This window comes from Vulpes lagopus, chromosome 2, assembly GCF_018345385.1.
Source record: "Vulpes lagopus strain Blue_001 chromosome 2, ASM1834538v1, whole genome shotgun sequence".
In the NCBI taxonomy this organism is placed as follows: Eukaryota; Metazoa; Chordata; class Mammalia; order Carnivora; family Canidae; genus Vulpes; species Vulpes lagopus.
In genome coordinates this window covers 39,081,251-39,096,548 of record NC_054825.1, presented here as the reverse complement: position 1 = coordinate 39,096,548, position 15,298 = coordinate 39,081,251, and the positions used below count along the sequence as shown (strand labels likewise).

At 50.7% G+C, this 15,298-nt stretch overlaps 1 protein-coding gene across 2 annotated transcripts in view; it reads right to left on the bottom strand.

The window, feature by feature from the left end:
* ALOX5 (arachidonate 5-lipoxygenase) overlaps nucleotides 1-13,982 on the bottom strand; it is a 57,291-nt gene extending 43,309 nt beyond the window's left edge. For both annotated transcript variants that reach the window (XM_041742515.1, XM_041742516.1), the window contains exons 1-3: nucleotides 13,749-13,982; nucleotides 6,019-6,217; nucleotides 2,021-2,102 (exon numbers count right to left, since the gene is read on the bottom strand). In XM_041742515.1, coding sequence (XP_041598449.1) covers nucleotides 2,021-2,102; nucleotides 6,019-6,217; nucleotides 13,749-13,898 — 431 coding nt within the window. In that variant the 5' untranslated portion in view covers nucleotides 13,899-13,982. The remainder of the gene's footprint in view (nucleotides 1-2,020; nucleotides 2,103-6,018; nucleotides 6,218-13,748) is intronic.
* Between the last annotated feature and the right edge of the window lie 1,316 nt (nucleotides 13,983-15,298).

Sequence of the window (15,298 nt, the reverse complement as noted above, 5' to 3'; positions counted from 1 at the left end):
TTCCATCAAAATCCTAGAGGAGAACACAGGCAACACTATTTTTGAACTTGGCCACAGCAACTTCTTGCAAGATACATCCATGAAGGCAAGAGAAACAAAAGCAAAAATGAACTATTGGGACTTCATCAAGATAAGAAGCTTCTGTACAGCAAAAGAAACAGTCAACAAAACTAAAAGACAACTTATAGAACAGGAGAAAACATTTGCAAATGACCTATCAGATAAAGAGCTAGTATCCAAGATCTATAAAGAACTTCTTACAATCGGAGAAGGACAAACATTATATGGTCTCATTCATTTTGGGAATATAAAAAATAGTGAAAGGTAATAAAGGGGGAAGGAGAACAAATGAGTGGGAAATATCAGAAAGGGAGACAGAACATGAAAGACTCCTAACTCTGGGAAACGAACTAGAGGTGGTCGAAGGGGAGGTAGGCGGGGGATGGGGGTGACTGGTTGACGGGCACTGAGGTGGGCACTTGACGGGATGAGCACTGGGTGTTATTCTTTATTTTGGCAAATTGAATATCAATAAAAAATAAATTTATAAAAAAAGAACTTCTTATACTCAACAGCAAGGAAACAAACAATCCAATCATGAAATGGGCAAAAGACAGGAACAGAAATCTCACAGAGGAAGACATAGACATGGCCAACAAGCACAGAGAAAATGCTCCGCATCACTTGCCATCAGGGAAATACACATCAAAACCACAATGAGATACCACCTCACGCCAGTGAGAATGGGGAAAATTAACAAGGCAGGAAACAACAAATGTTGGAGAGGATGTGGAGAAAGGGGAACCCTCTTACACTGTTGGTGGGAATGTGAACTGGTGCAGCCACTCTGGAAAACTGTGTGGAGGTTCCTCAAAGAGTTAAAAATAGATCTGCCCTATGACCCAGCAATTGCACTGCTGGGGATTTACCCCAAAGATACAAATGCAGTGAAACGCCGGGACACCTGCACCCCGATGTTTCTAGCAGCAATGTCCACAATAGCCAAACTGTGGAAGGAGCCTCGGTGTCCATTGAAAGATGAATCGATAAAGAAGATGTGGTCTCTGTATACAATGGAATATTACTCAGCCATTGGAAACGACAAATACCCACCATTTGCTTCAACGTGGATGGAACTGGAGGGTATTATGCTGAGTGAAATAAGTCAATCAGAGAAGGACAAACATTATATGGTCTCATTCATTTGGGAAATATAAAAATTAGTGAAAGGGAATAAAGGGAAAGGAGAGAAAATGAGTGAAAATATCAGTGAGGGTGATAAAACGTGAGGGACAGCTAACTCTGGGAAATGACAAGGGGTAGTGGAAAGGGAGGTGGGCGAGGGGTTGGGGTGACTGGATGATGGGCACTGAGGGGGGCACTTGGTGGGATGAGCACTGGGTATTATGCTATATGTTGGCAAATTGAACTCCAATAAAAAAAAAAAGATTATTGATTCCTGCCTCAGTTTTGGTTATTTCTGCCTCTTTGGAAATTTGCCCATTTCACCCAAGTTATCTAATGTGTTATACAATGTGTTATACAACTGTGCATGCATTGTTTATAGCATTCCCTTTGATTCATTTTAATTTGTGCAAGGTGGGTACTATACTTCCTCTCTTATTTCTAATTTTAATAATTTGAGTTCTCTCACTCTTTTTCCTTGGTCTGGTAGCTAAATATTTGTCAATTTTGTTGCAGATTATATATCACTTTATAATTGAATTCTTATCAGAAGACATAAAAAAAATGAGAGGTAATCTCTACAATGGGAGGCTAAAGAACATTAATGTAAATCTAAGCTTTTGCTGTCCCATTCTTCCTAAATGCTGATATGGTTGACCTCAAGTTTTTTCCATAATGCTGTTTACCATCTCTGCCTGTAGTGGTGGTCAGGTGGAGGTTGGGGATTGAGGAGCACTGCAGCAAACTGGCGGCTTGGTCATCTTAGCAGCAGTGGTCGGCCATAACCTGTGGGCACAGTTTATTTATGGCCATTTGGTCTGATGTCTTCACTCACCGATACTGTTTTTGCCGTGTTTCCAGCTCTTTACGTCTGTGCTGCTTGAGGATGTGAATTTGGTCATCGCAGGCCAACTTTGCTGTGAGGAAAGGACAGATGTGAGAAGAGCCATGGGAAGAAGGGGTAACAATGTTCAATATTCGGGTTTCCCTCACACAAACCCTGCCCCCATCTTTACATGCCTCAGAATATTGCCCTGTTCATATTGAGGACACTGGGGCTTGGGGAGGTTGAACAGCTTTGCCTTTGAACTTTGCTGAAGGTCACACAGCTAATTAGTGGAGTTTCAACACAAGATTAGGCACTCCCACTATAAAAGACAAATCCAGTTCCCCCTCTTTCTGCCTGTTCACTCAGCAAGCTGAGGGCCTTGTACTTTGGGGCCCTGAGAATCACATCCAGATACGTGAGCCAGGCTTGGTTCTCATCAGGCATTATGGAGGCAGGCCAATGATTCTCTACCTCTCTCCGGCAGGCATATAGTGTATACAGCAAGTTGCCTTATTTTGCTCACATGTAAAATGGAGATAATAATGCCTGTTTTTAGGGTCATAGTGGGGATTTAGTGAGCACTTCACATAGTGCTTGACAGTAAGTAGGAACAATAATTAACACGACTGTCCTTATAATCATGATGGACTTGTGCTGCCTCTTCCTCCCTCTTAGCCCAGATTCAAAGGCATCTTGGTTCTCATTTCAGAAGTGGGGCAAGTAGCTAAGGGCAGGGTCAATCTGCTCAGGGAATTTCAAGCAGGAGAAGCTGGTTCATGACTACCTTTTATACTGTTATTTAAGGTAGAGCCAGTGAACACAATTAGTGGGAGCCCAGATAGTAGGAAAAGGGGGTCTATAATAGCACTTCTCCAGCTCTCTGGTTCTGAAAATTTCCATTCCACCACAGTCTGATATTTTTTGTAAAACACAATAAAAATTAACTACTAGAAAAATGAAATAAAAAACAAACCAAGGACATTCAGAACACAAGGCCTGCTTTTATTATAAGATGCAACAATAATAGAATAATTCTTGCAAGTTGCTATAAGCATTGGTAAATGCCTACTCTCAGGCTGCAGTTGACTCATTGCAGACCAGCACCCAATAGTTCTTAGCCTGCACTCAGAGCTCCTTCTGGTAGAGGCAGCTCCAGTCCAGGGCTGGGAACTGGGGCCCTGAGAAGAAGATCAATGGGGCATCTCTTTATTCTACTGTGAGGATGGAAAGCCATCCAGTGGGGGCAGCCTGAACCCATGGAAGGCAGGATGAGTCACTGTAATGGTAGCTGTCACTAGCTGTAGGAGACATGGGTGTAGGCATTCAACATCCATCATCTCTATTCTATCTCAAAGAACCAGCCTATTTCTCAGGTACCTGGCTCTGAAAAATTGGGTCTCTTCACTTTCAGTGGTATGAATATGTCAGAACATGTGGAACTGTACATACCAAGTTTCAAAAGGCATCAGTTCCATTTCTCCTGGCCCTGAGGATATTGGACATTCCACCCTGGTGACCGATGGAACTTTTGGGAGCACAGCAGGTGACAAGACCTAGACTGAATGCCCCAAGGCTCAGGAGTGGGAGCCGGTTCCAGAACATGGATATGAGTGCCTTAATGAAGCTATATTTTCACACAGGTGCTCTGGATCCCTGGGGCCACAGTGATGGTCCTCTGACTATTGTGTTCACCCCAAGTGCCGTGGGAAGTATTAGATTGCAGAGGTTACCATGTCATTTGTGGGCTGGGCCCCTTCGTTTCCAGGTTGTCCCAAGGATTGCTTGTTATGCTATGTGGTGGATTAAAGATGGCCATACATTCTTTGACATTCTTTCCATTGAGAGGTGGGCTTTGAGTCTGGGTGGGCTTGGACCAATAGAATATGGTGGAATTCACCCTCCGTAAGTTTCTAGGCCCAGACAGGAAGAGACGGGCAGCTTCCACTTTCTATCTCTTGGAATACTTGCTCTTGGAGGCCAGCTGCTGCATAAGAAGTGCAATTATCCTGTGACTGCCAAGCTGTGGGAAGCCCAACTCCATAGAGAAGGCTCCAGGAATGAGAGATTCCATGTGGGGAGAGAGGGTAAGGAGCCCCAAGGCACTAGACATGTGAGAGAACCATCTTAGGAGTCAGCCTGCTAGTCCTTCCCCCTCTGCTGATGCTCCATGGCTCACAGATGACTGCCCGGCTGAGTCTTTCCCACATTTCTGACCCATAAGATTATGAACAAAATAAAATGGCTATTTAGAGCCACTAAGATTGTTTCACAGCAATCGATGGATAGCTTCTATGTGCCACTCCAGATCTAGCCTTCACCTTGTCCTGTCCCTGAAGGCCCTGATCTTATTCTTCATTGGAATGAACTGCATCATTGGGCTTCACATGGGGTTCAGCTGCTGGGGACCCTGACCAGAGAGAGAAGGGCATGGGAAAATGAGGAGAGGACATTTACTCCCCAGGTCCTCTCTTCATGCTTCCCCACGCTGTATATATCTCTACTGGTGGCTACAGCTACATCTATTGGAGCTCTGTCTCCAGGACACCCCCCTTCTGGGATTATTCTGGCATTCTTTCCCTCCCCGCACCCCGCCAGAACTAGCAGTGCTAATGGCCTGCACACTGGTGCGCTCCCCTGCATACTGGCCTACACCTTTCTAAATATCTGCATTTGAATGTGCCATATGTTTTTTGCCAGAAAAGGATTCAGGGTCTGTGGGAAAAAGGACTGCACAACCAAGAATCCTGGGTTGGAGGGGTATGAGGGAGACCTGGAGCTAGTTGTTTTTCTAATTCTAGAGAAAGAGAAGTACCCTGTCCACAACTATTCACATTTTGGCCACCACAAGACAGAGTGAATTTTGTGACTTTTTTTTTCCCTGTCAGATCGGGAGACAAAAATCCTCCTAGCTCCAGTCATTCAGCTCAGAAATGTTTTTGGAATTTGGTTTCTTAAATTTCATGTGAGAAACCACGGGGTGCAGCCTGAATACTGGGTAGAAAAGAAGTTTTTCCTGTTTTGTCTTGGTGTTCTTAGCTAAAAAATGGGGTTAGTAATCATTTCCATTTTACCTACCCCACTGAACCTCTGTGAAGAATGAATGATCTACTAGGATAGGAATGCACTGCCAACTAGGAAGTATTAAACATCTTACTGACAAAAGCATCTGTCTTCTTCCTCATTATTTTAGTGACTCACAGCTTTGAAGACTTCTTGTCCTGGGTTTAGAGTGTGAGCAAACTGAAGGACCATCATTCGGAGTCAGAATTTTGCCAAGGCATGGGTTTGACACTCACACACTAAGAGGCTAGCATGCAAGGGGGACTCATCCAGAGAGACAGTGGCTTTAGCTGACCTTTGCCATCCATTCTTCTCTCTGCTCCTCCATACTAGGCCAGCTGTCTGTCTCTTATGAGGAATAAGAAAGAAAGTGCCAGGTTGGGGTCTGCACATTGGAGGGTCTTGCTGAAGGGGGCAGATTTTAAGTTCTTTTCTCTTTAAGTGAAATGTAGGACTTCAGATTTAACAATTGGTGCCCATGACCACCAGGCATGACCATGGCCCCTCTAGGCTGTGCTTGGGGCACTCCTAGTCAACTTTTTCCCTTCCCAGTCCTGTGTGGGATACCCTGGAGCCTAAGCCCCGCTATGACCTCACAGAGAGAAGAAATGAAAATTCACCTGGACAACTGCCCATCTAGGGAGATATTCCACAGGTATTTGCTGTTAGGTGCCCTCTGACAAAAAGGGAATCATAAGCCTGCCCCTGAAGGACTGCAGCACAGAAGGATGACAGCTGAGCATGTGGCTGGGGGCCTCTCACTCCGCCCTCTGAGTGTGGGACTTATTAGTACCCTTAGGAACATCATACCACCTACAAGCGCATCGAGGCACAGAGCAGCAGTGTTATTATTCCCAAGAATACAGTTCTTTGAGGAAGGAGGGCCTGCAAACCCCTTGGGTTCCTGAGAAGCTCAGGGAGTGGAAGGAGCTTGAAATACTCACCACGTCCATCTCTCAGGACAATCTCGCCCTCACCAGTGATCCAGCGGTAGCAAGGGAACTCGATGTAATCTCCACAGGGCGTCTTCAGCGTGATATACTTTAGGTACCAGTCATCATGGAGCCAATACTTACGCTTCTCGATTTTGACCAGCTGGATATCGCCCAGTTCTTCATCTACGGTCACATCATAAGAATCAACCTGAGATAAAAAAAAAAGGGGGCAAATCAGATTGTCTGGAGGGGGGATGGTTCCTGAGCCTCTGCATCACCCCTTAGTTTATTTAGCCAAGATGTTTGCAGAATGCCTGCCCTCGGCAAGGCTCTGTGCTGTACCTAGGAGACAGGTGGACAAGTCCTGGGCTCTGCCTTTATGGAGATGGAGGTCTAATGAGTAAGAGATGGATAGTGCTGCTCAGAGAGGGACATCCTGCTGTCTGCACATGATTCAGGCTGGAGGAGAGGAGACTCCAGGACGGGATGCCCTCTGGTAGGCTGTGCTTGGTGAGGGTCCTCTTCAGATGCCCCTGCTCATGATGAGGGCAGGGGAGCTGCTGGCCTTTCCACCCTACAGGCTGGAGGGGCAAACTGGCCTTTGCATTCTGGGTAGCCCTTTCCATCTTGCAAAGGGCTTGCTGCTGATAGCTATAGATCCTCACAATGATGTGAGGGTGGGGGGCAGTCATGACTGTGTCACAGATGAAGATATTGAGGCTTACTAAGTCCCATTTCAGCTATTTCTTTGCAGAGATGGAATTTTAATTCAGACCATTCCAGCACAGCTGCTCCATGTCTCTCTTATTCTCTGGGGAGCAGATAACTGAGTGAAATGGGGAGGCTCAGACGCAAGTGAAATTGCATAGATATTTGTCATCCTAGGGCAGGTGCTGTTCACTGAGCCACAGCAAGGTCAAGAAAATCAGATAAGCAGTTCCCACTACATCTGTGGCACAGTGGTGGGTTGAGGCTGGTCTTGCTGCTAAAAGGTGCCACTGCAGGCCATGCGCAGACTGCCCACCAGGTCTCTGGCACTGAGCTGCTCAGTGCCTCAGTGCTCCAGGCTGCCAGGCTCCTGACTCTAGGAGATGGGCAGGCATGGTGGGGTGCTGGGCAGCTCTTCCATGGCTTTGGGGTGATCTGTGTGTCTGCAGCTCTTGATGGCAGACAGAAAGAAAGGAGAGCTTGAGCACTGTACTGGGTGTTCTATACACCAGCAGGTTTGGGGGGCCCTGGCCTCAGTGCTCCCCCAAGGTACCTTTCTTTTAAAAAGATTTTATTTATTTATTCATGAGAGACAGAGAGAGAGAGAGAAAGAGAGAGAGAGAGAGAGAGAGAGACAGAGAGACAGAGACAGAGACAAAGACAGAGACACAGGCAGAGGGAGAAGCAGGCTCCATGTACTGAGCCTGATGTGGGACACAATCTCGGGTCTCCAGGATCATGCCCTGGGCTAAAGGCGGCGCTAAACCACTGAGCCACGCGGACTGCCCCTCAAGGTACTTTCTAAGCCAGATTTCACCAACCCTTGAACTTCTTCCTTGATGGCAGAACCTAGAGGAACACTATCAGCATGATAGTGAAGTAAATGGAGGGGAGGGGTGTTCATTCTGCGTGTGATCCCATATGTCTCTATTTCCAGCCTTCTCTCACCAAGCTTCCAGAGGAGCCCCAGGGAGGACTTCCTAAGACGAATGGGAAGTTGGGTATTTTCAGCAAACCTCTTGGCTCAGAGCACAGTGCAGCTCGCATGTTGTGGTTACTGAAGACGCCAGACACTTGTGGTTAGAAAGAGGAAGCCTCCTCCCTGTGCCCTGTGGTCTGAGCCTGGGTCCTCATAGAGTTTCTGAGGACCAAGGAGCCAGGCCTCTGTGCTGAGATGACACTTCTTGGTCCCTAACAGGTGTGCAGGCACATCTGTGCTGCCAGAATGCAGAATCCTGCAGGGTGAAAGAACTATTTTACCCCACAGTGTGTCCTGTGGGAGAGCAGAATCCACAGGTGAGGTCTCAGAGAGCACTGACCCCCAGGCCTGTGGGACCTCAGCTGGGGAGCCTGTCTGTACTGCAGGGTGCTGATGCCTGGGAAGAAGCCAGCAGGTCCCAGGATGCAGGGGCGGGAGAGGAGTCCCAGGGTGAGGGGTTGAATGACCTGAGAAGCTGGGAGGAAAAGAAGAAAGGAAGGACACAGCTCTTGTGGGATGGCTTCTGGGGTTGGGAGAGAATGGAGACCCCCTGAGCTGAGGCAACAGCAGGCCATGTCCATTTGGAGAAGGAGAATAGGCACTGGACATTTGCAGGGCCTCTCCCCACTCCAGACTCCACCTGCCAGCCAGGCAGATGGGCAGAGACCTCAGCTCTCCCATGGGGCCACGACAGAGAATCCAACCAAGGACTGGGGGTGGCAGTATGGGGCAGAGAGCAAGGTGAGCCATGCAACAGGGCATCTCAGCCAGCCTCATTCTGAAGTCATACTGCAGATCCAAAGTGACTGGTCATGGGCCTCAGCAAATTGCTTTACTCCCTGAAGCTCTGTTTCTTCAACTAATGAGGGGAAAGAATGCCTAGCTTGCTGGACCATTGAGAAATCCAAGTGATATGATATCTAAGTAGGCTTCTTTCTCCAAGGCCACAGGTAACCAGCTGCTGTGTGCATCAGAATCAACAGGTCCTTCTTCCTGGACTCCTGAGGTCACTGCCTATGAACAGCCATGAGCTAGTATGGACCTCTGTGCTGTGATCCATCCCTGACTACACACAGCAAATTGAGTAGCCAGAAGTAGATGTGGGAGGAAGAAATTGAGCCTGTGAGCTCAAACCTCTTGGCTCAAAATCTGGAGAGAATTCCTGAGAGTGGAGAAGGGGCCATGTGCATTTTTGTTGCTGGCAGTGCAGGCAGGCAAAGGGAAGTTAGCATGTGGTAAGGCCTGGGCCTGGACAGCTGCTCCAGGGAAGTGGCTTTCCTGTGGCTCCAAGGAGCTAGGTGGGTTGACAGTGTCTGTGGTTTTGATGCCAGGGTAAGTGATGAGAGGACAGCCATTCTAAAGTAAAAAGTGCCTTGAGTGTGGACACTGTCTTGGGAAAGGTGAGTCCAGGACCTTGTAATAAAAAGGGAAGGGAGTTGGGACCAAAGAAGACTCTGCAGGACTGGGTGATTCTCAGATGGAGGGCTAGGTGTCCAGCTGGCAGTGGTAACTGACCAGGAAGAAATGCAGCAGCTTCTCTGAGGACAGTGGGGTCTCCATTCAGCATACCTGTGATGCAGTCACAGCAGAATGGAACTCTTCAGGTCCCCTTCCCCCACCACCCCCATAGATGCCTGGCAGAGGGCCCTGGAGTTTCACCTAGAATGAACAGGCCAGACAGACTAACAGGGACTCAACATGCCATCTAATGGGGTCTTTGGCAGGGGGAGAGTGACAGGCCTGTCTGTCTGGCTTGTATCTGGCTGGTCCTGGCTTCAGACCTGGTACTATAGGAGGTAAACCAGGGCCAGAGGAATTCAGTCTCACCCAACTCAGAAAGTCTTAGGGACAAAGTCTAGTCTGTGGCTCTGGCACCTAAGGGAGCCACTATTGGGGAGTCATAGAGGAGAGAGTAAGGCCTCCAGGAAGATCTCAGGGCTCTGTACATCAGACAGCAAAGTCAGGTCTTAGGAACTGCGAGATGTCTCTTCCTGTCTCTTCTCTGTAGGCCAGTACACTGGGCGAATGCTGTGTCTATCATCTGTTTGCCATGAAATGTCGAATTCTCATGTCCATTCTGTACACTGTATGCTATCAACAGTGGATTACCCATAACAGGCCCTCAATAAATATGGTATATGAACATGGCCAAGAAAATGATTATCTCATTTTACAGATGGAAACTAAGGTAGCTACCATGCTAGTAACTGGTGGCTCTGCATTTAGAATCCATATCTGTGGATGGCCAAGCCCAAGTTCCTCCCACTGTTCCCCTGATCATATCATGTGTAAAGCCCTGGACTGGGAGACACCTGACCTTGCTTTTAGCCCTGGTTCAACCTCTTGATATAAAGTATGAAGGGCCAACATGGAGTGGAGTGGAAGGATATGGTAAAGTCTAACAGACGGCATTTGTGGCAGCTCTTGGGGGGTGAGGTGAATGGGGAGGGGAAGAGATGGGCAAGGCATTTCGATGTAGGGAACTGAGAGAGCAAGACCCCTGAGGTGGGGAATGCATGTGTAGAAGGAGGAGGTTAGAGCTTAGAGTTCCTTGGGTTAGAGGTAGCAGGTGCAATGGTCAGATGCTGGAGAGGGATGCACAGGCAGGGAAACATGCAATTCCTCAGTCTCATCTCACAGAAGGGCCAGTTTTCTAGTTTTACTCATTGCTTTCAACTCTTTATTACATATATGGTTTTAAGGCTTTTGAATATTTCATCAATGTGTTAGCTGGTCACTTTTCATTTGATCTTTATATCAGCATTTTTAGAAAGGTTTCTTTGTTTCCGTCCCAGATCCCTGCTGTTGCTGGGACAGGGAGAGGGATCTCTCTGCTGGAGCAAGGACAGAGCAGAGTCCTGAGGCCCAGCCTGGGATGCTCATATTGATGGAGGTTAAGGGGCTGGGCAAGGAAATGAGGAGGTTATGGAGCAGGGAAGAGGGAACTAGGGGACACTGGAAAACAGAGCAAGAGGGAGAAAATGGAGCAGAAAAGAAGAGAGAAATGGGGGACATTGGGTGGTGATGGGAACTAGGGGGACAGGAAGGAAGAAAAGGAGAAACAGGAGCCAGAATGTAGGGAAGAGAGGATAGAGAGGGAAGACTAGGGGATAGAGATTGAAGCTTACAGGGAAATGTTTATTTTTCATTAATATATTATTACTGAGGAGGTATTCTAGAGTATTCACTTCATAGGGAGATTAATAAGATTAACATACCCTGAATATACTTGAGAAGTATATATAGTTGTAAGACTTGTCTACACTCACTGAATACATTTAAGGACAATATACTAAACACTTCTGTATTGTCCCTAGCTTTCCTAAAAGTGCTGTCTTGGAATGAAAATGGATCAAGTAATATTTCCCAGAGAACTTCAGATCTGTAAAAGTTGTCCCATTTGACTTGAACTGCTTTCAACTGACAGAAGTTAGGAGACAAATCAATTTGGCCAGACTTGGGCCAGTCTCTGGGCTGTGTGGGTTCATGGTATGGGCTTTCCCAAGCAGGCAGTAGGGAAGCCACTGAGGGTGTGACCGTTCACAGGAGAATCTCACCTTTGAAGGGCTTCAATTCCCAGTCCTGACCCGAATCAGTATGTGGAACTCTGATGAGAATAACTAGGAATCTGTAACTCAATTTATGGAGAAGAAATCAGTTCTATCATTTGATTGAATTGTGCCCAGAGGAATGTGCATGTTGACCTGCCAAAGACCTAGGGATGACTGGACAGGCTGCCTGGTAACAGCCTTTATTGTTGTGACTGTGACTGTTGTTGACCATAATGATTAGAACCCTTTCCCAAGTAAGAGGGGATGGCCAGTTCTTCTCAGCAAATATTTCCTCTTCTAAGGTTTCTTTTTCACCTTTACCCAACAGGAACAGACTGTCCTTAAAGAGACAGCAGCTGGAGAATGAGGAAGTAGCTCTGGGCTGTGCAAGACAAAGTGTGGAGTAGCTTTGCATCAACAGGAACTTTCTCAAAAGTGGATTTTTTTTTTTCAGAGTCTTTAGGAACTAACCAATTCCCCTGCAGCCCAGCGGCTCTCCTGACTTGCCCTCTCCCACCTCAATGGAAATGTGACATGCAAACCTCTCCTGAAATTTGCTTCTGGGACTTTCACTGAGATGTTTTGTCACAGTGTCATTTGAATGAATTCTCAAGGTGGGGAAGTAATGAACAGAACAGTGCTTTTACCCCTCCTCTAATGATCCTGTTACTGTCACACTACAGTGTCTCCTCCTGGTAGAGGCCACATGTGGGGTGCCCTGTCCTATACAGCATGAGCACACAGATGTGTGTGTGTGTGTGTGTGTGTGTGTGCGTGTGTGTGTGTGTGTAAAGGAAAATGGGGCCCATTGCAGTCCCCTTATTAAGGGGAAATAATCTGTATCCTATCCTCCTTCCTGAGATGTTGGGGGAACCATGAATGAATGGAATTAAATGAAAGTCCTACAGAAATGGCAGAAGGTGTCATCTTCCCAGATGGATGTCTTATTGGCCTTCCTGCACCACGGTCTCTGGGCCAGTTCCCTAATGGGCACACCAAACAACAGACCATTGTTTTTATACTTAACACCTCACTCTTCCTCAAGTGAGCTTGGACCAGGCTAACGTCCTGAACTTGGCTAAGTGCCAAGTCCTCTAATAACAAGGTTTTGAAGCTCCTGGGGATGAATCAAGCCCACTTTGAGTTTGAATTTGGGAAAAGCAGTAGACTATTATTTACTTACTGCAGCCTCTACAGACTTAAAACCTAATTCATGAATTTTATCCAAGAAATATTCAGTTGAACCAAATGAAATTCCCAGTTTTGCTTATCAAAAATTGTCAACTATGAGCAATTTTGACATATGGTTCAACCTAACAATCAACTAAGGGGTGAAAAGACCACTTTGTAAAGTCTGAATCTTTTTGGTCCAGTTCAGGAGCTGGGGGGCAATGGAAGTGTGTTGGGCATGCAGTGTGTTGAGACTGTCACAATAATCATACAAGGAACATTTCCTATGCACTTGGCAGTGGACTGGGCAAGTCATTAAAAGCTCAGTAAGGATCATGACCTGCCATGCTCACAGAGAAAGCCACAGGGCTGGAATTCATGCCCAGATCAGCATCAGGAGTTCACTTCTAAATGGGGCCACCTGTACGTGACACCACAGAGTAGAGGTACAGTAAATACTGGCTCTTTTTTGCTCTCTGGATTCCCACAGCTCCAGGATATCTAGTAAGAAGGGGAGAGGAGAAGCCCTCCTTCCTCTTCTTGATCCACTGTGCCCTCATGTCTGGGGTGGAAGTGTTCCCTAGTGTATACCCTGCTGGGAGACAGACAATCTCCAGGCTTTGCAAAAGGCTTTTTGCTTGAGTTCTCTTGTTCTTCCCTCTAAATTCCTTTGGCGACCTGTCCTGAGAATGTGCGCTATACAGGTGTGAAGACATCTGTTAACTTCACTCTGGGCCAGTAGCTGGGCTTAGGCTCAACCAGATTCCTGGACCAGCCTGAAATCATCCTTTCCATTTTACATTTGAGGGAATGGAGTCCCAGTGAGGGGACAGAGTGTGCTAGCAGTCAGGCCCAGATTCAACCCAGAGCTCTGAACTCCCAGACTTGTGCTTTCTTTCTCCCCACAGCTTGAGGCTGCTTCGAGGTGCCATCTGGCTTCACAGTAGGGCAAGGACCTGCACGCCCCCACACCCCACCCCACGACCCACATGTGGAAGGGGCCCTACAAAATGGGGCACAAGTAGCGCTGCCCACAGCCCTTGCCCAACGAGGAACCTTTCAGAGCCTTCGGGTCCCAGCTGCGAAACGGTAAGCGGACCTCGGGGCTTCTCCTGCTCCCCGGGCAGAAGCGCGGCGCCCTGCAGGGTCTCACCCTGCAAGCCTCCCGCCCCTGCACTTGGGTCCCAGGCGCCCCGACGGAGTCCTGGACACTCCCCTAGCCCAGTCCCTACCACCTCAACAGGTCCCGGGCGCCCCCGCCCCGACTCGGTCTGGGTCGCCCCGACGGGACCCTGGGGGTGCCCAGCCCGGTCCTAGCCCCGCGCCCTCACCGCGCCGCGCTCAAAGTCGTTGTAGAAGGGCTTGTCCAGCAGGTGCTTCTCGCTGCAGCCGGCGGAGCCCACCAGGCTGAGGTAGATGTAGTCGTCGGTGCCAGCGAACCACTGGCTGCCGGTGGCCACGGTGACCGTGTAGGAGGGCATGGCGGGGGGCTGCGAGCTCCACGAGCCTGGCACGGCGGGTTCGCGCGCGTCCGCAGGTCGCGGCACCAGGGCCGCAGCCTCCCGCCCCGCCCCGCCCCCAGCCCCAGCCCCAGCCCCAGCCGCAGCCCCAGCCCCAGCCCCAGGCCCGCTCCCGCCCCGCCCCCCGCCCCGCCCCAGTCCCGCCCCGCCCCCAGCTCCAGCCTCGCCCCCACCCGCCTCCAGCCCCAGCCCCGCCCCCGCCCCAGCCCCGCCCCGCCCCGCCCCCGCCCCGCCCCCCGCCCCCAGCTCCAGCCCCAGCTCCAGCCCCCGCCCCCCGCCCCCGTCCCCAGCTCCAGCCCCCGCCCCCCGCCCCCGCCCGCCCCCCCGCCCCGCCCCCGTCCCCAGCTCCAGCCCCCGCCCCCCGCCAGCCCCCGCCCCAGCCCCGCCCCCCCCCGCCCCCCGCCCCGCGCCGCCCCCCGCCCCGCCCCCAGCTCCAGCCCCGCCCCCACCCGTCCAGCCCCCAGCCCCCGCCCCCCGCCCCCGCCCGCCCCCCCGCCCCGCCCCCGTCCCCAGCTCCAGCCCCCGCCCCCCGCCAGCCCCCGCCCCGCCCCGCCCCCGCCCCGCCCCCGCCCCCCGCGCCCGCCCCCCCGCCCCGCCCCCAGCTCCAGCCCCGCCCCCACCGTCTCCAGCCCCCGCCCCCAGCCCCGCCCCCAGCCCCGCCCCCTCCCCAGTCCGCCCCGCCCGCCCCCGCCCGCCCCGACGCTCAGGCTGCTCGCGACCCGCGGCGGGCAGGCGAGGGCTCGCGCGGGTCCGCTCTCGCGGCTTTCACTTGGTGTCTGTTTTAGGCGTCTTGGGGCTGGGACCACCTAAGCTGCCATCCCCTTACCGAGCGTCCGTTCACTGTCTCGCTCCGCGCCTAGGCATTGTTCCCGCTCTCCACCTTCCTTCTGCCTCTGCTCGCCTCGGCGCCGGGCTCCGAGAAGGCGGAGGGTTGGGCTCCCGGGGACCTCCAGAAGGGAGGCGTAGTCCCTACACTCACAAGTTCCCGGTGTGACCGGGGACCGCCCATGCCACGGTCTCTTAGACCAGCGGTGCTCTGGGAGTTTGCAGGGAAAGGGGAGACTCACCTGGGGATTCCGGGAAGACTCCCCGGAGGAAGCCACACCAGAGCCGACGCGGAGAGTGGTCTCTGCAGGCCAGAGACTTCGGTGAGCTCCGGCTTCACCCAAAGGCTTGGCTGAATGTCACTCTCGGCAGGGTGCGAGTGGGCACCGAAGGGAGCAGACGCCAGGCGCCCTCAGGACAAGACCTCCTCCGAGTAGAGCCGGGAGCAGGGCAGCCAGAGGGGGCCGCGGCAGCAGAACACAAATCTGAACACTTAGGGGTTGTCCGGAGAGGCCTGCGGGCTTGGGCAGGGGGGG